The following is a 23,454-nucleotide window of genomic DNA, read 5'->3' on the forward strand; positions in this document are numbered from 1 at the left end:
ACCTCAATTTTTGGTGGGCACTACAGTCTACATGTTTGGTTCAAGATTTTTTATATTTATTTATTTATTTTTATTTTTTTCTCATTTGTATGTCACCATTTAAATTGATATAAAAATAAGAAGAAATTTCATAAAAGACTCTGAACTATCACACATTTTAAGAAGACTCTTCAAATTTCAAAACCTATCAATTTCACCCTCTCGAACTTTCAATTTGATGCAATCTACCCCCTCCGTCAATTTTTTACGTTAACCCCTAACGGAAACGATTAAAAAGACCAAGCTACCATTGAATTTTCTTTCATAAAGTTTTTTTTTTTAATACCTTTATTTTTTTAATTTTTAATTTAAAATTTTATAAAAATTTCAGAGATATAAAGGCCATTTCATCACTTTTAATGTCAAAAAACTGACGGAAGGAATGCATTGCATCAAATTGAAAGTTCAGAAGGTAAAATTGAGGGGTTTTGAAATTTAAAAAGAGTATTTTCAAACCGCATGGTAATTTAAGGGTCCTTTGTAAAGTTTCCCCAAAAATTAACAAATGTGAGATGGGATTACAAATTAGTGCACTCAACCGAACCATTAGCTTGTTAATCTTAATACTAATTTAGATGGAGTGGATACCACAAATTAGTCTCAAACATTGTGTGAAAAGATAGCAAAAGTTTTATAGTTTTGCAGCTCATGCTTTGCCATTGCTGCAGAAAGGCTTCAAACAATTAGAAGATAAGTAATGGCAAAGCATGAGAAATAAAGGTAAGCCTGCTAGCTTGAACCTAACGAACAGTTGACATGTACAAGACTCTTTCTCAAATCTATCACCACTTGTCTATACATAGCCGGATGGTTTTCATCATATCTGAAAACAAAGAGAGACTAAAATTTATGAAAGAAATAAAAGAACAAAGAGAAGCTAAACTATTATTGAGTGAAAGAAGAGAACAATCCACTCATTCCAACCCTTCGTTGCTTTTAATCTTCCGATCTCTTGGTGTTTATAACATAGTTTCATCAGGCTGTTACTGGCTGTAGCTCCTGGCTTCAATGGCAACGAGTTGTGTTGAAGATTTTATTTTCTCGACGATTGAATGGCGTGTTCATCGGATACAGCAGTGTGGTTTGGAGAGAGATTCATCCATGATCGGAGTTTGGTTATAATCTCATTTCATATTTGGAGGTTGATTCCCTTCTCAAATCACCCAAAACAAAGCATATCTGTTAATTTACTTCCCATGCTTTCTCCCTGCAGTTCAAAAATCACACTTTAGCCAGAAATACTCCACTGCGTCCGCGCGCACACAAAACAGAAAGGAACAAGAAAAGAAATAGAGAGTATACCTCTTTGAAACCATGATTTTCGCACTATCCGGCGGATTTGGCGCTCATGCTTCTCTAAAAGTTCATCAACTTTGTGTGATTGAGACAATAAGGGTCCGGAAAATTCAACCGCATCCCCTTGATCCTGGTAGCCCGCACAAGATTGATGTTAATCAACAAAAGAGATAAAGAATGAATAATTCTCACAATTAAGGGCATGCAGAGATGTATTGGGAAATCAATGTATCCATTAAGATTTAAGTAAAAGTTGAAGGTATAAATCTATCTTCTTGAATACGACCTCCAGCTAAGACAAAGAAAACAATACCATTTAACAATACAACTGATGTAAAAGTTACATCTGGTTTTACAATACAACTGATGCTTCTTTTCTTCTTTTTTCATTAACAGAAGTTAAAATGGAGAATATGGTTCTGAAAGTTACAAACATGGCAAATTGCTTCTATTTCAGCTGCCATTTACCCTCTTTTACCAGATTGTTTCTTTTACATTACAAATGATACTTCTTTTTGTTTTTGTAAACAAAAGTTAAAATGGAAAATTATTTTGAAACTTACCAGAAAAGTAAAAGGAAAATATGTGTTGAAACTTAAATAAGTTCATACCACATCTTGTTCTACAAATTACAAACTTACCAGATTTCTTCTTTTAGCAACCATTTCGTCTCGTTGATACTGTGCCATCGATAGTTCCTGAGAGTGGTACTCATCAGAAGCATCAAATGAGTCTGGACGCTCAAACTTGCACCAATTATTCTGCATTGCAAGCTTCGCAACCTCATATGAATCATGGCCTCTTGAATTGGTGCGGACTCCATATATAACATCCCGGTTTTCATGCCTTTTGGAGTCAACATTGTTCCTTGAATGCAATGCCGTAGTAGGTTCTACAACACTGAAAATGTGTCCTCTTGAAATAGACCTAGTGTGCGATCTTGTGGATGCCTCATCTTTCCTCCTTTTTGCCCATGCAAAACCACTTGATGTAGAAACTTGTAAGGGGCCAGGAAAAGGAATGTCGCCTTGAGATGCATTCTTTACATGGGAAGCTTCTTCAAGTTTATCAGTTGATGGCTTTCGTGCCACCACATCTACGGCAGAATTTACTTCTTTAAGAATATCTCCATGGTTACCATTAATCCTATGAGAATCTTGTCTTTGGTTTGCCATTTCCTGCACCACAAGGACAAGTATATCAGTGAGAAGCAACTCCACTTCATAACTAGACCAGAGATCTATATCTACATTCTACATGTGAATGCAAACTTAGAGAGAGAGAGAGAGAGACCTCTGCTGGTGCCAGTTTACAGAATCCATGGGGTTTTCTTGCAGCCTTTCTTGTTATTTCAGATCCACGAGCTCTTCCACCAATCTTTTTCCTGAAAAATTTAGTGAATGTTATTGTAGTTTGGAGAGACGACATAAGTACCACATACGACGCTGAAAATTGCAGAGAAAAAACATTTTACTGACAAAACTGAAATTTCTTTGCATAACTACATATTTTCCAAACCCCAATCAAAGAAGGCAAATCCGTGCGGCAATTAAATGTCCTAGGGAAATGGAACAGGTCCTTTATGTTATACAGTAGAATCTGATTATTAATTTGAAGTAACTAAATGATTTCATTTCTTCCTACAAACACCTTTTAGGATTTCAATAATGGAACTTATTTTTATTTCCTGGTGATTACATCATACTAACCAAATGTGCATTCAAATTATATCTAAAGAAACAAAGGACTAACTCCGTCTTCTCGGTCTTTTGGATAGGTAAAGAGCACTCAGTCAATCTTCATTGGACGTTCATATACCATAAGCTATTAGACTCCATACATTAATCAAGTCATTCCAGATCGAATTTAACATGCTTACTTTAGTTTACCACCTTCCCTTCTTACACTGGCCATAATTGACAACTGAGCTCAAACAGCTCCTTTTTCATGAAAGGACTTCCAGACCAGTTATTTTTCTATTCTTTATCTTTCAATACAAGCATGTAAAAGTTTCAACAATATAATATAAATGAGAATCCTCACCTCTTTGCCTCCTCGCGAATTTTTGCATCAATCTCTTTGCTAGGTGGGTACGTCGGCAAGCTTGATGGATCACATGCATAGGGCTTTGTTGTGAAATACTGAATATAGTATGGAAACAATATATCATTAGAAGGATCCTAAATGATGTAAACAAATGCTTAAGATTAGTTTGGCATGCATGCTGCATTTCTTTGGCTTTGCACAATGAAAGTGGGGCCAATACATACAGGAATGATAAAATACTTTGTTAGAGAAAAAGAAAATACAGAATACTCAAAACTTGTTGATGAACTAGAATTGCTAGTCAGTCTTGACTTGATGACTATATAATGTATAGGGTAACTTAATTGCCATGCATGCCAAGTAAAAGTAAATCTATACATTCTTTCCAACTAGCACATCAATAATTCAAATGAGACATTATTTTGTCTAACTACCTCAGATGCAAGAGCAGAAGAGGCTGTCCCTCGCTTGTGGGGATCTACGGAAAGAAGCGTTTCTAGCAGGCTTATGGTGGTTTTTGGTAAATTTTTAAAAGTCTCCCGAAGACAACCATCATAAGGTTGCTGTGGCTTGAATAGAGTTGCATGAGGAAGTTTGCTTCTTTTCCAGTATTCATCAGGTGGGGATCCACAAAGTTTGAAAATTTTGTGTAATTGTTCAACCTGCAGAAGTAAAGCATACCTATATGAACTTAAATAGGAAACTTCAAAAGTAAATTTGTGAACAATCATAGTTGTACAGCTTCATTTATACATATAACATAATTTTATCAGTCTACATATGCATTTTCATATTGCCCCTCGGCTTGGTGAAAGGATTGTATGGTGCAGCAAGGTACATCAGTCAAATCTGCAAAAAAGGAAAAGAGAAAAATACTTCGATACCATCTAAGTAGCCTTCATTTGGGATGATTACACAGCTTTTTCCATGTGATGTGTCCATATTATGTCAGAATAAAGGCTACCTTTTTTTTTTTTTTTTCCCTTCAAAAAAAAAAAGTAGCCTTTATTCTGACATAATATAGACACATCACATGGAAAAAGCTGTGTAATCATCCCAAATGTCCATGTTTATACCTCAACCATAATTCAGTAGACAACTAAAACTTAAAAGGGAAGTTTCTGTAGTTACCTTTTTATATGTATTTATGATACACGATTAATAATTGCAGATAGCTGCCTAATGGGTGATACTTGTAATGGTAATTGGATAAAAATGTCACAAAAAAAAAGGCCTCTTTGAAAGATTGAGTAATTCCCTAAAATTAACCTTCTTTAATGACCTAATCATCCTCATTCACATGTACGTATATACCCATATACATAGTCATTATTGAGGTCCGCTTCTGGGAAAAAAAGGATTAGATGTCATTATGGATATCTCTGCCTATTTTGGTTAGTTTATGGAGTGTTAAAAGGCTTCTTATATTTGCAAAGTAGGAAGAAAAATTATTTTTATATCATGGTAAATCAAAAGAGAAAGGTTTATTTTGCATGAAAATTAACATCGTTCCAGGATGATAATGCAGTGGGAATAGCATAGACAGGTTTATACAGACATTCTCTCACCTAGGAGAATAGACCATATACATTGCTAGGAGCAGACCAATTGAACAACTCCAATGCCAACAGAAAAGCAGGAAACTAGCAAACAAGCACCACAACAGCGGATGTATCTAGTAGCATTCTCAAAACGAATCTTCTAGTTAAGTTTATATAATAAGAGGTGCCTTCATTAGCCTTAAAGTACATCTAACTTTTGTAATTTCGTATATTAACCCCTAAAGAATTTCCTCAAAGAAGCAAGAACTACAAGTCTAGAGGGATGAGTTTTAAAAGATTTACTCCAAAGGTTAAACAAACTGCCTTATTCAAGTTACTTGTCTTCTTCTTCTTCTTCTTCTTTTTTATTTTTTATTTTTTATTTTTATTTTTTTTAAAGAGATGCTTAAAAGCACCAGTTCCAATAATATTTCTAACCATTGGAAGACTTTACCCTTGGAAGTTGTCTCCAGTCCCATCCACACCCTTGGATTTGTTTTCCTCTCTCTTCTTTAATCTTTGCCCTGTTTGTGATCGCCATATCTTGGAGAAATCAATAATCCCATTTATGGTTCCATTAATACAAGTAATTTCTACTGAAACTATTATTTTCTTGATCGTATCTTTACGGCTTTCATTAAACTACTTCATTGGTCAAAGGTTAAAAAACTAGCATTTTAAAAAATGGAAAACAATGTACTTAAGTAGTAAGCTGATTACCTCCGTTCTCCCTTGAAGGATAGGTTTTCCAAGGATTAGTTCTGCAAATACACAGCCAACACTCCACAGATCCACAGATGCTCCATAATCAGTCGATCCCAGCAGAAGCTCCGGAGGACGGTACCACAAAGTGACAACTCGACTGGTTAGAGGTTGCCTATTCCCAGAACTATAGAAATTTGCCAATCCAAAATCAGCCACCTTCAAAATTCCTTCGTTATTTACCAAAAGATTTGATCCTTTAATGTCCCGATGCATTACACCCCTTGAGTGACAGTGTTCAAGTCCAGATAACAACTGCTTCATGTAGCACTTAATCTACAAAACAAAATCAACCTCATTTCTTTCAACATGCAAGTATACAGATATTAAATTATTCCATTTATTTGTTCTTACACCATTTTTCTTGCTCTGATTTCGCAAAGCGTTAAAATGAATTCACTTCTTTTTGTTCTAGGCATATATGTCAAATTCATTCCATCATTTTAGCAAATAAGATTAACTAAAATACTAAAGCTTATTACGTCATTCTACTGACCACTTGACTCAATTTATATGTCAGAATCAAAATTCAGTGACAGTTGGGAGTCGAGGCAAACCTGTGACTCACTGAACTTGATGTCTGGGCAAGATAAGAGTCCAGTAATATCATGTTCCATGTACTCGAATACAAGGTATATGCTACATGATAATCGGGAAGTAATTAAGCCCTCCAGTTTTATGATGTTAGGATGGTCAAGCCGGCGTAGAATCATAATCTCTCGAGCCATAAACCTAACACTCTCAGGCTCAAAATTATCAAACCGCACCTTCTTCAGAGCAACTAACCTCCCGGTTTCCATGTCACGTGCTCGGAACACGCTGCTATACGTACCCTGTCCGATCTAATCAAACAGTTGAAATTGAATATTGTCAATCACAAAGACACAACATAGCAAGCAGTAGACTCTTGACACAGATTTAGACAATCTACTATTAGATAGTACTCAGAAACAGGAAACAGAAACAATTCTTCACTTTTGGAAAGCAATTCCATGACTTGAAAAAACTTTATCCCTAACAGATAAAAGAGCAAGAACCTAAGGTGCCTTGTTCTAAAAGATGAGATACTTTTCACAGAATGGTACTACGTCAAACAAGATTTTACTTAAAACTGTAAAAGCCACACAGAAGTACAGCTAAAACCATTATTCCAGAAAGCTTTGCAGCAGTCAAAGCAGCACAATATTAGCATTAAAACCATTGTAATTTTGATCAGAAACAGAACATAAATCATCCCATGAGCTCCAAAGAAGTTGGAAATTTGTGGGTTATTATGAATTGCTTCCCATGCATGGCATTCACTTCAACTTTCAAACAAGTGGAAGATTCAAAATTTTCCCCTAAATATCCATAGATGACAAATATGCGAATCGGGCTAAGCTTGTTACTGAACAGAAAGGAAAGGATCATTCCCCATATTGTAAAAACTGAAAATTTTTATAGGAGAGAAAAATAAAATGAGCAAGTAAAAACTAAGATTAAATAAAGAAAGAAGAAACACAAACAAAGACTATTAAATAAGAGAAACATGCTAAAAATAAAAAAAATTAACAGTTTCCTTCAAAAGCCTTTGCATTACAAAGTAATCACACTCACAAATCCAATATCACTTGCATTGTAACCAAAAGATATTTAAATAATAAATAAACTTTGATAAATATGGTCAATAATATTAAATTAACAATAAATAGCAACCTTTTCTAGTTTTTCGAAGGCATCGGGTCGGAGAGGAACCCAGCCCTGAATGGCTTCGCCGGCGACGGCGCTTAGCCAAGCCGGCCAGCCGGCGGCCACCTGTTCGCCCTCCACGTACTTGTTCAAATTCCCCAATCTGAAGCTGTAAGACGATTCGTTCCCGTTCGAACTCGCCCTCCCCGACTCGCCCAACTCGCTCCCCCCACTCAGCGCCCCCGCCATCGCAACCAGCTCAGCAGCATTCTTCTTCTTGCCGCCCTTCTCCTTCTCGCTCGACCCCAGCCGACTCCGACCCGACCCGACTCCGCTGTCCCTGAACGCCCCAGAGTGGTCCAGTGCAGGCGTCACCGACACCGCCTGCTTGGAGCTCACGCAACCCATCCCTGCCCACTACCACCACCACCACCGCCGCCACCACATAGTAACCAAAATTGGCAACTGGAACGGGTCGACCCGTAAATTCCGGTCGAACTTCCTGGAACGAGTTAGTTAGTTAGGATAGAGAAAAAAAAAAAAAAAAAAAAATAGTTGCAGGAGAGTAATAGAAGATTGAAGCAAAATGGGGTTTAGTTTTTATACCACACACACCAAACTCACTAACAAAATCTTAGTGCTTTTGGTTCTTGTCTTTTCACATTTTCTTAGTCTTCGAATGTTGTAGCTCTGCTTTCTTCAGTTGCGCGACAATTGCGGGAGATGGCAGACAGTGGGTTTCTATGCGGCTTTTTCACACAACAGATTTGGCGGAATCAACGGAGTTTTGTTTGACGAGCCATTTGATTTGGGAGTCTGTTTTTTTTTTTCCATTAAAAAAAAAAAAAAACATCTTGGCTTGCGACTTCTCAGTGCTTTTGTTTGTATCCGTTGCCTGAGGAGGTTCTGTCGTACTTTGAACGTCCGCAGGGGACGTACGTCAAAACGGACACAGGTTTTCTACGAATTCTGTAATATTTTATTTTATTTAATAAATATATATTTGTGTTTGAAATTTTAGTGGGCCAGAAGAAGAAAAAAGAAGAGGAGGAGGAGGAGGATTGCGTTTTGGTTGGGTGGTTGTTGACAAAGGGGTGTTTGGCAAATAATAAAGAATTAAATTGGGATTTCAAAATTCAGTTTTGGATTGACGTGGGAATAGGGATTTGTGGAAAGGGAAAAGACAAGGCCAAAGTTTGAGAGAGAGAGAGAGAGAGGGAAGCAGATAGGAGAGGCAATTGATTGATTAAAGAAAAGAAAAGGAAAAGTCGTGACTCACTTTTCCCTTTCCAAACACCACCGTTCTTCCTCCTCCCCTCTCTAGCTTTGTTGTTAATTCCCATTTCTGAAGAGTTATGACATTTGGTCTTTACTTTTATGGCCCCACACATATTGAGTTCAGTAGGGTCCACGTGAAATAATGGGTACAAGCATCTCTATGCCCAAAGTTGTTTTTAGATGGTGGGATTAAAATGTAATTATGTAATAATTTTTTTTTTCTTTATATAATAGTTTGCTAAAAAACAAACAATATATATATATATATAAATAAATAAACAGGCTAACATGTGTCATTCTGACATTGTACTCTTTTGCATGACAAAGTAATGCTTGAAATAAAGCATATGTCACCTCACTTATATTATCCTACAAACTTTTTATATAGTCGGATTCAAACCCACGACAATTAGTTACCGATGTGAGAGAGTATGTATAAATTTTTTTTTATTTTAGACCGTTCAATTACCTATCCAAGCTCAATTACCTATCTAAGCCCTTACATTAAGTGTTTTAATAATTTGGACAGCTAATCATTGTGGACCTTAATCCTACACAATCACTCTATGTATACAAAAGTCAAATACTTGAAAGGATTCAAAACTTCAAAGATTGAGAAAAATGTTATATTTATCAAATTTTATCTTTAAAAGTTAATTATTAAGTGATCTGTCATTATCCCACAAGATTTATTATTTTAAAAAATGTATCATAATTTAATGCAATGATGATATATGATTTGAGAACCAACTTTTAAAGAAAAAAATTTGGTAAACATAGCGTTTCTAATTGTCATTAAAAATAAATAAAGTTAGAAGACTAACTCCATCTAACAATAAAGTACTTGGAAGAAAAAACAACAAAACAAAAATGATTGAGAAAAAACGTTGAGAAGGACGATCAGCCCATTCCTTCTAGAGTTCTTAAAAAAACTGAAATAAAAAAATATTAAAAAAAAAAAACTTTATAGAGACCATGACTTCCACTCGTCTCCTCCACGTTGCGTGCTATTGCCGGAGATCCTAATCCTCTTTGTAGACCTTGAGATCGGCCACATTTTCATACTTCTGGGTTTAGGGAATTTATTAATTTATTTTTTGGAAAGAGAATTTATTATTATACTTGGCAGAGCTTAAATGTTGATGATGGGGGAGTTAATACAACTTTCTCCGCTTGGGGATAAGCAAGAGCAATAATCTTTGAGTAATTTTAAGTTGTTTACTTGTATCCTATTAAGAATGATATGACTATTAAAATCATCATTTGATTAAAATTGAATTTTGATTAAAGGGTGATTTTAATAGTCACATCATTTTTAGTAAAATACAAATAAACCACCTAGAATTACTTGTAATCTTTACTAAAAAAAAAAAATAGGTCTAAAAATGTAATAGATTTTATGCTATATATATATATATATATATATATATGAAGACCAAATAAGAAAGCAGTTGCCGACTTTCAGAAAAACAAAAGAAAAGGACAGCTGTCGCTCGTTGGCCATATTCAATGGCAATTACGAATATGTATGAAAATCATCAACAGAAATTGAATATTGAGAAAGAGATGGTCAATAATAACCCAACTCCAAGCTCGGCTCGACAACATTCAGGAAGTAAAAGAAAAGCCAGCAAAATACGCTCCCCGTTCATAGACAAGTCGTGCTTCCGCACTCACTTCAGACTTTTGTCAGTCTTGGCCAACATAAAATCCAGCAATACTAAACAACTTATTATTCCCAATAATGTTAAATGTTACATTTTTATTTTATCTTTATTTTACTATATTGATGTGACATTATTTTTTAAACGAGGACGGAGACCATCACAAACTTTTGAAAGACAAAAAATAAAATAAACCCTCCCAACAGCTTCACCAAACGACCACCTCTCCTATCAATATGTCTTCAACTTAGCATATCGATATGTCTTCAACTCAGCATCAATTACAGCTAAAGATGATTATTTGAGCCGAGTAATGCTTGAGAACGTCACTTTTTTTCGGAGTTTATCCATAAAATGTGATTTGGTTTTTTGTCATCCTACATTATTTATTTATTTTTTTTCGGACGAATTCTGAATAAGAAAGTGATGCTCTCAAGTATTGCTTTATTTGAGCTACCGACCTCATCTTTCTCTTTTATCCTCGTCTTCGTCTTGTATTAGACTAAGCCTTGACCTTCCTTTCATTATACTTATTTTGACGATAATATTTTCATATCCAGTCTACTCCACCTACTGCTTAGATTTATTGTAAAGTGGATAGTTAAAATAAAATAAAAAATATAATTTTTTAGCCATTTTAATTAATAAATTTGTTGAGGCTATAATGAGCAGTTGTGGCAGCCCAATAAAATAGGAGTAAGATAAGGTATAATATTTATTATTATTAGATTATTTAAACTCTTGTAATAACTCTATAATGGTTATAAATTGGATTGCAATCATATCAAAATACATATACGTGAGTAAAAAAAACAAAAAAAAAACAGAAGTAAGTTAAGCTAATAACTGATATTGCCATGTTGGCTTGCTTTTGTCTGAGTTTTGACTCTAAAATGTTGTAGAAGCTTAATTAAGCGACCATAACACAAAATCAAGTTGTACTTGGAGTTTGTTTGGGTCTAAGATCTCTAAATGTACAATCTAAAAATAGGGATTTCAAAACGTGTGATTTTTAAAAACGCGGTTAACAATTTGGTTTTTAAAATCGTGTATTTTCAAAAACGTACCCACTTATTTGCGGTTTGAAAACTAAAATTTTTCTATGTATTCAAATCAAAATATTTAAAAGGATAAACCTCTCATGCATAAAAAGAGGGTTTTGCAGTACCCAATAGCATAAAGACACATCATATAAAGTAAAAAAAAATGCACAAAAAAAACTCTACATGCTAATACACTTGATTTTCTCTTATTTCTCTTCTTCTCTGGTTCTTCACCGAAAATTTGCAGTAGCCTCTTCTTCATTATTTCTCTTATCCTCTTCTTCTCTAGGTCACGCCGGCTAGGCCCACGAGTCTCCTTTCTCCAGGCGACAGTTCTCTTCGGCGGATTCCTTTAGGGTGATAAAATCTCTAAAGGGTTAATATTTATCTATAGGTTTTAGTTTTAAATCAAAAAAACGAGTTTTGAGGCATTATAATCTAATTTTGAGGCTGGGTTTCACATGAAATGGTGTCGGAGATGGTGACCCCGACGAGAATCGGGTCACGGCCAGCGAGACCCAAGGCGTGGGTCTGGCCGGCTAGTCTCACCGAAAATGGCTGGTCTTGCCGGATTTGTTTGGTTCCTTTTTAGATTGGTTGTTTTTGTTCTCATTTTAATTTGTTGCATTTTTCTTGAAATGATGATATGTCTCATACTTATTGAAGGATGCAAAATGGCTTGTTTATGCACTATCTGCATAGTAGAGGCTCTCTATTTAAAAATCTACTTCCAAATAATGAGTTTTTGATAATTTAATTTAAAATTATACTTTTGGTGTACGAAATTACAGTGCACTCTTACTCAACAACTATTAATGGAAGGAATGCTATATAAAGCAAAAATTGAGACTTTAATATTTACTCATAAATCGTGTAATTATGAGTAAATATTCATAAATCGTGTAATTATGGCTACTTTTATCCTCTCTTTTTCTTTTTTTCTTTTTTTTTTTAATACCTTTTATTTCTCTCAATAAACGATGAAATCATGGTCACTTGATTTATTTATTTAAATTCATTACCTTTCTCCAAATGTGTACGTGGTCCATCATCCATGATCCATGACCTCCATCATGGTGCATACATGCATGCATGCACATTCATAAATATGAAAAGAGGTTGCACAAGTTCGGTCTGAATCGTGGATGCAGTTGAAGTCAGACATGAATGATCATGAAGTCGGTGGGCCCATTAATTGTTAGTGGGGGTTTTGGAGACTTTTCCTCCAATCGAAGAATAGTATTTGGAATAAAGCACGACTTGGACTTTTATACAATCGGAAAATACAATCTTGTTTTTAGTCTTTTTATAATAATAGTGATTAAGAAAAAAGAAAAGAAAAGAAAGAGACAGATTATTAGCTGTCATTTATTTTCAGCACAAGAAAAGTGGGTCTTTTTTTTTTTAATTTTTTTTTTTAATAGGGAAATAATTTCTTTTGTATGATAATGAGATTAAGGTGCATCAAGGCTTGTGAGTATTTTTCATGTACAATTTTATATTCAATATTTGATAAGCGAGTATTTTTCGTGATTATTGTGTGTGTTTTACGTTGGCCCATGAATTGTCAAGTGTGACGTTAAGATAACCAAATTACAAATTTGTGACAAAAAAATCATTCCTTTAGCGTTAGATGTTAAAATGGATGGAAAAAAAAGGTCATGTGCATTGCATGTTACCAATTTGACTAAATTCATTTCAAAATACCTCCACTTTGACCCTTAAAATAACGTAATTCCCTTTTTGTTATAGTTATTAAAAACATAAAACAAAAATTGAACTGAGAACATAGAGGTGGTCGAAGCACCCATTTTAATTTTTAGATGGCAGCCGAAACACCCACACAGTTTGTTGAAGGTGGTTTGGCCACCCTTCTCCTTTTTCATTTTTTGTGGCTGAACCATCCCATCATTTTTTTAAAAAAATAATAATAAAAAAATTATCGTTTTAGTTTTTATTAATTTTATATTTTGAACCAAAATTAACACAATTTAAGGGATCGAGAATGGGGCAGGACTGCAGGGGCAGAGAAGCCCCTCTAACGTACTCCTGCCCCCCCCCCCCTACCAAAAAAAGAAGAAGTTGAGATCCGACAACAAGAGATTCCTATTAGTTCAAAGACACCTCCCCCCTCCCCCCTAAAAAAGATGAAGAAAATGTAAAGGAAAACCTCTAAAGAAGGGAAGAAAGGAAAAGGAAAAGGGAAAATAAGCAGATTTTAGGGTTGGTCCCTATAAAATGGGGCGGCTGCTACGAAAATTGCGGTTTTAAGGTATCCCGGCTGCAGTCTTCCGAGTCAAAATGATCTGAAAAGGCATAAATATTATTACTTTGTTTTTTTTTTTCCTCCCGATTCTTATTTTATTTTGTCACTTATTAAAATTACTATTAGATCGGTAGAATTTCACATGATCTCACAGATCTAATAGTAATTTTAAAAAGTGAAATGATGAAAAAAGAATGAAAAGAAGACGTGTAAAACACTGCTTACAAATGTCAAGAGGAAATAACACCACCAACATCATGCTTGCAAATATGCAATATTTATTTATAGTTGTTGAGCTTTTGGGTGGATTTGGTATATAACATAAACTTTTGGGTAGATTAATTTGGTATATAACATAAAGTTTTTTTTTTTTACAGGTTCACACAAGGGAAGGAGGAGCAGAGATATTCAAATTCGTAACCTCCATTTCACTAGACGTGATTTACAGCTAATTGAGTTACTCTGATAAACGTATAAAACGTAAAGGTTCTTTAACGAATAATATTGCATGTGAAGCGTGGCAGCACCAGTGCTACTAATCTTCAGCCATGATTGCTGCCTCCCATGATCTTAACAATACCACTCAATTGCCGCACTCATGCACCAACAAAAATAAAAATAAAACAACAAAATTCTCTTGCTTTATTTTGGATAAATTTTTGTCGTGATATATGTGTTAAAATGTTTATTTATTTATTAATTTTTATTAGCTTTTAAAGCTATATGATAAGTTATCACTTATTTAATTAATTAAAATAATATTTTAGGTTAGGTGTTTGGCCTCACAAGTGATGAGTGTCGATATATCAATTTAAATAATTAAATTCATAATTTTTTTATCACTTAAAATTTTCAGATAATTGATCATTTTACAATATGTTCTATAATTGCTCCAATAATGGGTCTTATATATTTTTAAAAATAAAAATATTAAAGTAGAAGACGATAATGATAATTAAATACGGTTGTCTGCAGTACTTGCAGATATTAATTTATGCGGTGGCCGTACTTGGGGGTCAAAGTAACTGCAGACGAGAGTTTTCCTCCTGTTGCTGTCGGGAAGAAATCTTTTTGTTTACGAAAATAGTAGCAGAAGATATTTATATATGTACCAAAGCTGAAAAAAATAAAAAAAAACAGTAACAGTAACAGTAGTAACAGAGCATCATGCATCATGTTTGATGTTCATGTGTGAGGAGAGGGTGGGGCAGGTCAAAGGTTGGTGAAGTGTCACCATCCAATCATTTGTCCAACGAGAACAATTAATTATAAGTATTTACTAGATTTGTTTAATATGTTTTTGTTTAGTTGGTGAAACCATTCATGTTCCTTTCATCAACACTACTGTTGGGAAAACCTGTCCCATTTATAAATCTCTCCCATCCTCATCAATCTTGGATGGCCCATGCCCAGGTACAAAGTAAGAAAGAAAAATGCTGCATACTTACATTTTTATCTTACAATTATATAAGTGTTATAAGATAACTGATTTATAATATTATTCTATGAATTAAATGTCTTTTTATTGACATTATATATTTGTTATTGTATTTTGAAGGTTTTTTTTTTTTTTTTTTTTTCAAAATTCTTAATAGACATTACATATGCATTGGTTAATGTGTTTTGGGGTACTTTTTGTTTTTGTTTTTGTTTTGAAGAAGTGTTCCATTGTGGCAGAAATGCGGTCTAAGAGTTTTGTGTTTTGAGTTATGTATTAATGTATGACTCTGTTTGCCGATGGCAAAAAACAGAAAAAGAAGGCTTTATACAATTCCTCTTAAAATCAACTCTCAACATTTTTACTTTTTACATTACATAAATTACTTTTTATTACTATTTAAATAAAAAAATCACTACAAAATAATTTTTTTTTTTTCAACAAAACAAAACTTTCTTACTTTATTTTATACATTAATCAAATCTACTACAATTCCAAGCCACTTCATTTTTTAAAGCGAATGGCAAACCGAGCGTATTTGTCTTTGAGAACTAAAAACGAAAAAGTAAAAATAAAAATACAAACAAACCAATGCAGGACAGGACAAGTTTATTGGGTCATGTAATTTTGTTTTAGTCCTATTTTGTTTGTTATTTTGTAATTCAATAAGAGGTTTGGCCCAAAGTCAATCAAATTAGGGTTATAATTTAGTCATTAATTAGGTCATATTATGATTATGGTTTAGTCATCAAGTTTATTTAAAGTGAACTATTATACTCCTATGAAGACAAATTAAAATTGATGAATAAACAATTTTTTTTTCTTTGATATGTGACTCCTCCTCCTCTTCTTTCCTATCAGTGACGGCGAGACTCTACCAAATTTAATATCTCTTTGAATTATGTAACTCGACCCGTTTTCTTTTCCATCGTTTCTTCTTTTCTTCTTCTCCCAAATTCTTTTGTCTTGCATCACAAACAAAGCCTATGCATAGAATTCATATGTATTGTGATAGTTGGTTGCACACATAAATTTTGATAGTTATCAACATGGGTGATGCAAAAATATGATTGGAATATGAAGAAACAAATAGATTGATTAAAGCGCACATTGCATAGAGATTCTTCAATATCCAACACGACTAAAATCTTTTGTCTATTACTTACAAAATAAATAAATAAATAATAAAATAAATAAATAAAATCTTTTGTCTATTCATAGTGCTTATAAAAATGATGAGCCACGAGCCACCCACTCCACCAAAAAAGGAGGCTTTAAACATATCATTGTGGCTTTTGTCAATGTACTTGATGGAATATGATTCTGACTTCTCACTACGATTGTGTTTGCCAGCTTGGGATATAATTACTATAAATAAATATTAAAATATAAGTTATAAATAAAGGATATGATTAAAATATATATATATATATATATATTAAAATGTGCTACCAAATATATTAATAAAAAATGGGCAATTTTATAATGATTCATCAACCAACCTTTTTAATTTTTTTATTATCTAAATTCTAAACCTACTTTCTTAATTACTCTTTTAAACTTGTATTCTAGTGGTGGATTCTTTGGAGTTGGGTGGCCTTTAGAGTACAGGCGGCTGACCCCATTAATCAACTACCCATTTCTTGTTTTCTCCCTCGTGTGTGTGCATCCGCGGACCGCCGCCTATGGTGGTTTCACAGACTCCTTTCAATGCAATTCTTTCCATTGTGGCAACAAAGACCCCTTATTGCATCCAACAACCATTGCATCCAACAACCAACGCTATTGGACTGAGTCATTTATTTAGCCTATTTCACCTTCTTTTTTTTGACGCTGTGTGAGTTCTACAGAATGTCTTCCATGGTGAGGTTGTTCAATCTAAAGAAGATGCTTTGTTAATCATTAACAACACCAATTGTGGAGTGGTAAACAGAATCTACTGGTTTTTGATCAAAATTAACATATTGCTTAAATTTGTCAATTAAAAATTCATATAAACCAACCTTAACCCCAATTGAATGTGGGTTGATTTTAAGAATTCTCACCAACTAATCAAGAACCAAATACATTATTTTTCTGCCATCCTAACCTACCAAAAATACCTCCACCTTTAATAAATCTTTCTTCACTACTTCACAAATGTCATTTTAGGCATTCTTATTTCTTCTACATCTTTTCATTCTATCAATTTGAATCAAATCACTGTTTTTCACCATTACATTAATTGGTCAATGTTAAGGGGGTGTTTGGTAAATGAGTTGGCTTAAACACTGTAGTTGATGTGAAAAAAAAAAAGTAAGAATATTTGGTATAAAAAAATGAAAAAGTGGTATGAAAAAGTGAAAAAGTTTTGTTTTTTCATGATTTTTTTATTTGAATAATAATAAAAAGTGTATGATATGATATAAAAAGTGAAAAAGTTAGAATGTTTTGATGTTGATTTTTTTGAGAAATGGTGATGAATAGTAACAAAGGAGACCCCAACTCCTTTGAATTGAATGAGAACTTTTTGTTCTATCTTTCCTAATATTCTTTTTTTTTTTTGTAAACGTCTTTCCTAATATTCTTGAATAGGGGTAATGTAGCATAAAAAAGAAAAAGGTCATGCAGGGAATCAAAGGACAGCAGACACCCTCCCTTCTGCAGGAATCTAATTGTGAATGCTCAGTCAATGGGCCATATGGCACAAAAGGTCCAGTTTTAATCAACAATATGTCTATGTCATGTGATCTGTGTAGGGGTTGTGAAAGCAATATCCAGCAGATAAACCCCTTGTACATTATTTTTTAGAGTCCCATCACCTGATTTTGTTGATGTTTGCTATAAAGATTCATCGTTATAGGGCAACTTGCAGGCAGCCATGTGGTTCTTTGATTTGTATTGGCCAAGCATTTCAGCAACAGTTCTGCAACGGCATTGGTTTCCTGGTCGGATCACATCGCCGTAAACAGCCATTTCAACTATATCAAGCTCCTTATCTGTAAGTTGGAGAAATCTGTGGCATTTAGATGAAAACACCACCAACTGATGCATAAGCTACAAAGGGAAATGATATATACCCACTATGTAATAAAGTGATCATTCTAAGTGCAGATATAAGTTGAAGCCAGCCTTTTCCAGCAGAAAAGGGAGGGGAGATTGCGCAGGCTTGCCTTGGGCACTAAATATCATGCAGTGCACCGAAAGTCTGCTCTACTTGAGGAGGGGAAACACACTACTTTTCCACAAGGAGTCAATCAGTAAACAGTAGATTGGTAGCTAAATGGAGGGTTCTTACTGAGAACAAGTGGATTTTTCAATAACCTTTTTTTTTTTTTTTTTAATCAACGATTATTGTTGTTAAATGTTACCCAAAAAGAGTTTCGTATTAACATCCCAGTGTCCCATGTCTATTTTATTGCCATCCCTGAATCCAATGTTTCATGGTCTCAATGCCAATCCTAGCTTATGGACAAGTTTACTCAAGCTCGCACAAACAATCACAATGCCTTTCAGAATGGGATAAGGAGATCAAAATTAAACTTGTCAACATTACACCCTATAAACTATACTACTTTTATCAATCAAAAGAAAATCCCGTAAACAGTTTTTAAGTCCAAAAAACACCTAATGCATGGCTGCAACACAAAGATATTTCCCCACACCCTGCAACTAACATCCATATCTTGTTAAAACTCTTAGTCTTAGAGACAACAAACACAGTGCGCAATCACATATCTCATAATGTTCCATAACCTATGATTCCAATGGTGAGACATTAGAATTGCAGCTTTCAGCAACGATAATGGTAAATTGCAACCCCCATTTTCCAATCTAAAACCAACAGCAAATAATTGGAAGTCTTTCAGTTCAGAAACAAATATCTGAGTAAATGTATAAGGCATCAACGCAATCTTGGCCATAAAACTAATGCTTAGATCAATCACACGGGGTACTTTTAAAACTAGTTCTTAAATATATACACATCTGAAGCATGTTAATTACAGAGAAACTGAAACAAATAAAAATAATTCAACTTCTTATGAACACATTTACCTAATATATAACAAGACAGAGATTTCAGTATTTAACCAGAATGCAATCTAAAATCCAAAGACGCCCAATAACACTGATGGAATAGATAATAATCAGATACTGTCTCACTACAACCATCTTCAGGAACACCAAAGGGATAAATCACTCAACAGGCCATTTGAAAAAGGTAATGATAAACTTAAGGCTGAAACTCAAAGTTATTAGCCATGAACTAGAAAATTCTGTACTTGAATTAGATCCTTCATACCTTTAATTGCTGCCAAAAACTTTACAAATAATTGAAATAGACAAGAAAAAAAAACCCTTCTAGTAAAATGATGACCACAAGAATATTCATCATCTCCCCAGCACGGTCCAAATAATGCAATCTTTAACCTCAACAAACAGCAACCAAAACCTACTATGATGATGACTCTTTGAACATAAACTGTAGCTTTTCTATTAATTCAAAAATAAAACAACATTTGCCTCACCATGGAGAGCTACAAATAAGACCATATGGCCAAGACAACACAATCATTTGTTAGAAGTTGTTTAGAATCCAATAACCGCATACCTACTGATTAGTTATAAGTAAGTGAAGAAGAAGAAAAGAGAGTGCTGCAATGTGCAAACGTACCAGTAAACTTGACATCACAAGAGTAACCTTTCAATTGAGTTTGATCCACATTGTCTTTGTCAGATTTATATCTGTTCACCCTTGTTTGAAGTATCTGACAATTCTCAGCCGTGGATTCACCACCTGCAACACAACCCCAGTTCACAAACCACTCAGTTTTAAATAGAGATAACATAAAAAATCTGCCTTCTGCTTAATGGCCCAGAAAAATTGACAAAACGAAATAGAAAACAACTCTATGAATGTTATGGTGCTATCTTTTTCCAAAAATTAACACGCCAGTAAGGCACATTTTTATTTCCCATCATTCATCGGCAACCAAGAAGTGCATTGAGACGAATGAGAGGACAACTAAAATCCCAGAATAGAACCCACTCCCAACGGAACCTCAATTCTCAACATTACAACAAAGAAAAACCCCATAAATGATAAAACCCAATCAACCGAGTTGATGTTACTCCACTTCAAAAAGAAAAACCCACAAATGCAAACCCAATTTGAAACTTGACTCAAGCAGCTCAATTTGGCAAGGGGAAGCCAAAAGCCAAGTTTCCCAGCAAAATTCAAAAGGACTAATAGAACTAGGAAGTAAAAGAACAATCCAGAAACAAATGCAAGGGGCACAAAGAGGGATGCGGACCTTTGGAGAAGGGGACGATGTGGTCGTACTCGAAGCAGAGGCAGCCCTGGCAGTTGCAGAAGCGCTTGCAGACAATGTTGCCGGCGGCGTCCTTGCGCCACCTCTCTGGGTGTCTTCCCGGTACCGTCTCTGCGTTTGCCCAGCACTTGCCCTTCGCCTTTGAGTCAAAGAACCTCGGTCTCTCCTCAGCACTACTGCTATTGCCACCGTGAGAACGATGAGGCGAAGAAGAAGAAGAAGAACTCATCTCAGCTCTCACCCTCTCTCACACTCTCTCCGATTTGGTTGCAGAGAGAGCGACAGAGAGACAGTAAGGGAGTGAGATAGCAAAAGGTCACCAACTTCCTAACCGTCCGACTCGACAACTCTGTTCTTTACAATCAACTGCCCTTTACGAAGTCGCAGTGGCAAGCATGGGTGTTTATGTTCTTTTCTCTGGAAAGTTTTCATCCGTATTCCTTTAATTCAACTTATAAAAATGTTACGCGTCTATTTATAAAATATTATTTTAACTTGAAAAAATTATTGATTTTCCTTTGAATTATTTATTTATTTTTTGATTCGCTTAAAAGATGTAAAATTATTGACATATAAATTTTCAGTGGAACGACACCAATAGGATTCTCTTTATTGAAAATGTTTTATAAAAATATATTTTAAGATAAGAGTAATAGAGCTGCTTCTATGTCATGTTATTTGCAGGATGGATGAGAGGACTTTTGCCATTGAACTGTGAAATTGGAAAGAGCTTAATGCTTTTAGTTTTGGGCTGTAAACCACAAGATTCATTCATTGAAAAGAGTTTGATTAAAATATAATTTGTCCAAAACTAAATTGAAATTATTATGTTTACTTGTTTTAATCACATAAATTGAGTTGGAAAATCCCAACCCAAAGAGAGAGAATAGTTGAGACTTTGCTGGGGGTGAGGTGAAGGAGAACAGAACAAGAATTTATAACACTGAAAGGTAAAGAGACTTGGGAGGATATCAATTTTTTTCTCTAAGCCCATTTTCTCAAATCCCTCAAATCGGGGAAATTTAAGAAAAGAGCACATCAACAACACATTTCAAGGGACAAGGGGCCTCTTATACTCTTTTCTGCAGGCAAGCACTTCCCATTACAATTTTTCTTTCATATTCCCCATGGATCAAGAAATAAAGCAAGGAAAAGTAGATAATGAACACAAGTCCTTAAAAATCAAACATAACAGAAGAGTAAAAGGTAATAGAACTTTGTTCCAGATCCACATCAACCAACCCAGTATACCCACAAGTCTTAAGAAAAGCAAGCTATAAAGGCCCACAAAAATCTCCAGCTAAAATTGCAACAACAGTCCTTCAATAATTTATATAAATAAACTACTTGGGGCCAATGTCCTTGAGAGCGCAAATCTGCTCCTCTCCCATTGCGGACATCACAGTCACAACCAGGTCCTTGCCATCGCCAAACCCATCCTTGATCTGTGCACACACACCCATCAATGATGTAATAAGTTATAATCAATCATACAGAACATAAGAAAAAGTAGAATCATAATCAAATGTTCATCTTCCAGGGGCAATTTAATACATGATAGTAAAGATAGATGCCCCTACATTTACCATGTTTCCAGAAAGGCAATTTAACAAAAAGAGAACCCATCTCAGGAAAGGAAATGCAGGTTCAACCAACCTGGGTCAGCAAACTATCATCGGTTGGGAGCCTCAGATCATCCTTGGTGTTCCCATTTTCAGTCAGCAAACTCACCTGAAAGGAATTTAAAGTAGTAAGAAACCAAATTTCAGGTGAAAAATAGAGTTAACCAAAGGAATAATGAAAGAAAAATGAGAACTTGTACATACAAATCCATCCTCAGATATATCAATCAGCTGATAGTCAGTACGATTGACATGAGGAACCTGTATAACAAACAAACACAGCCACAAACATCTTTTAATACAGAGAACTTAACTTGTTAGGAAAAAAAAGGTCATCAAATTGAGATAATACTACAAATAAAATTACTACATACATCACAATTGTGAGAAGAGGGCACAATATCTTCGAGTTTCTTGCCAGTAAAAATATCAATTCCAACAAAGTGGCACTTAGCATGACCGTGCTTGCCGGTCTTGGAGGTGGAAACTTCAACCACCTGTCACAAAAAAACACTTAGGATATCAAGCCTCAATTCCCGGAAAAGGGATCCAATAAAAGTATACCAAGAAGATCATACAGCCAAATTTTCATATACAGAGCGAGTACTGAACACCACAGATATTCTAAGCTCAAGAAAAAAATAATGGATTTCGGTAACAGAAGAATCATATATAATAAGATCATGATTTGAAACCAGTCCATCCGATTTTACTCTCAAACTTGTGTACCAGAGCATTCACCAGCTCACAAGCTCTAACACAGCAGAACTCCACTAAAACGTGGATAAAGTGACATGGACAAAAAGGAGATTCAGAAACCACATAAAATCTAACTAGAAACCAAACATAACACTGTCAAAACATAAAAAGACAAATAGACAAGTAAACAGTGGAACAACTAGAAAAAAGAAGAGGACAAATCAGACAATTAGATCCAGATTAAAATCAATATGAAGCTACGAAATCAAAATAGGAACCAAAATAAGAAATTGCGCGGAGTCAGATATTACCCACAAATCAACCTAAGAGAACACAATTTTGTTTGAAAGCAAAAGGGTAATCTTTGAATCTAATTCCGAAGCCTGAAAATTTTTCCGGCGAAAATTGAGTTTTCCGAGGAAGCAAACAGACCTTGCAAGGGCGGTTCTTGATGACGATGTAGCCGTTCTTACGGATGGTACCAGCCTGCTGGGGGTAGGTCTTGGAGGCTCCGGCGTCGGCCTTGGACTCGAAGTGGTGCTCCTCACTGTCCGACATAGCTGGCTTCGCTACTGACTCGCTCTCGCTTTCTCTCTCAACTCACTGATTCGATTTGGGTTCGGACCGACGAGCACCGGAGGCGGGGAGGAGACGACGAACAAAGGTAATTTATATATATAGAGTGTGAATATGGGTGTTCTAGGGTTTCGTCATGGTGGGCCCGGATTGGCTCGGAACCGTTAGATTTCTGATGATGTGGTGGGCGGTCGGGTTTTTTTT

At 34.9% G+C, this 23,454-nt stretch overlaps 3 protein-coding genes across 4 annotated transcripts; all 3 read right to left on the reverse strand.

Annotated features, from left to right (window-relative positions):
• Positions 1–633: 633 nt before the first annotated feature.
• On the reverse strand, positions 634–8,415 carry LOC132174694 (protein IMPAIRED IN BABA-INDUCED STERILITY 1-like). Of its 2 annotated transcripts, none has more exons than XM_059586337.1 (10): positions 7,959–8,415; positions 7,380–7,854; positions 6,242–6,526; positions 5,643–5,960; positions 3,816–4,043; positions 3,379–3,476; positions 2,629–2,719; positions 1,977–2,513; positions 1,342–1,465; positions 634–1,265 (listed from the first exon to the last, which is right to left on the reverse strand). In XM_059586337.1, exons 2-10 carry the CDS (start codon positions 7,758–7,760, stop codon positions 1,261–1,263), a joined length of 2,067 nt encoding a protein of 688 aa, XP_059442320.1. In that variant the 5' UTR covers positions 7,761–7,854; positions 7,959–8,415; the 3' UTR covers positions 634–1,260. The 2 variants fall into 2 exon arrangements, with proteins under 2 accessions (XP_059442320.1, XP_059442319.1); XM_059586336.1 differs by having other exon boundaries at positions 634–1,246; positions 7,959–8,408.
• Positions 8,416–17,631: 9,216 nt separating this feature from the next.
• Positions 17,632–20,599, reverse strand: LOC132175926 (uncharacterized; the record flags this gene model as incomplete). The annotated part of the gene is given in 3 exon segments (XM_059588022.1): positions 17,632–18,019; positions 19,696–19,818; positions 20,336–20,599. Coding segments are annotated over 3 exon segments (528 nt in total). The 3' UTR covers positions 17,632–17,861.
• An 894-nt stretch (positions 20,600–21,493) lies between these two features.
• On the reverse strand, positions 21,494–23,334 carry LOC132175389 (eukaryotic translation initiation factor 5A-2-like). Its single transcript, XM_059587330.1, has 5 exons — positions 23,107–23,334; positions 22,350–22,472; positions 22,180–22,236; positions 22,010–22,084; positions 21,494–21,798 (listed from the first exon to the last, which is right to left on the reverse strand). Exons 1-5 carry the CDS (start codon positions 23,230–23,232, stop codon positions 21,697–21,699), a joined length of 483 nt encoding a protein of 160 aa, XP_059443313.1. The 5' UTR covers positions 23,233–23,334; the 3' UTR covers positions 21,494–21,696.
• Positions 23,335–23,454: the final 120 nt, after the last annotated feature.

Source organism: Corylus avellana, chromosome ca3 (genome assembly GCF_901000735.1).
Source record: "Corylus avellana chromosome ca3, CavTom2PMs-1.0".
Lineage (NCBI taxonomy): Eukaryota > Viridiplantae > Streptophyta > Magnoliopsida > Fagales > Betulaceae > Corylus > Corylus avellana.

What these genes read in the sequence shown, in the direction of transcription:
- LOC132174694 (XM_059586336.1), bottom strand. Translation starts at nt 7,760, where the DNA reads ATGGGTTGCGTGAGCTCCAAGCAGGCGGTGTCGGTGACGCCTGCACTG. An exon ending in ATTCGCGAGGAGGCAAAGAG is followed by an intron (nt 2,720 to 3,378) that starts GTGAGGATTCTC and finishes TAAATTTTTCAG; the next exon opens with GAAAAAGATTGGTGGAAGAG. An exon ending in GTAAACTGGCACCAGCAGAG is followed by an intron (nt 2,514 to 2,628) that starts GTCTCTCTCTCT and finishes CTTGTGGTGCAG; the next exon opens with GAAATGGCAAACCAAAGACA.
- LOC132175389 (XM_059587330.1), bottom strand. Translation starts at nt 23,232, where the DNA reads ATGTCGGACAGTGAGGAGCACCACTTCGAGTCCAAGGCCGACGCCGGA. An exon ending in ATATATCTGAGGATGGATTT is followed by an intron (nt 22,085 to 22,179) that starts GTATGTACAAGT and finishes AATTCCTTTCAG; the next exon opens with GTGAGTTTGCTGACTGAAAA. An exon ending in ATGATAGTTTGCTGACCCAG is followed by an intron (nt 21,799 to 22,009) that starts GTTGGTTGAACC and finishes GTGTGTGCACAG; the next exon opens with ATCAAGGATGGGTTTGGCGA.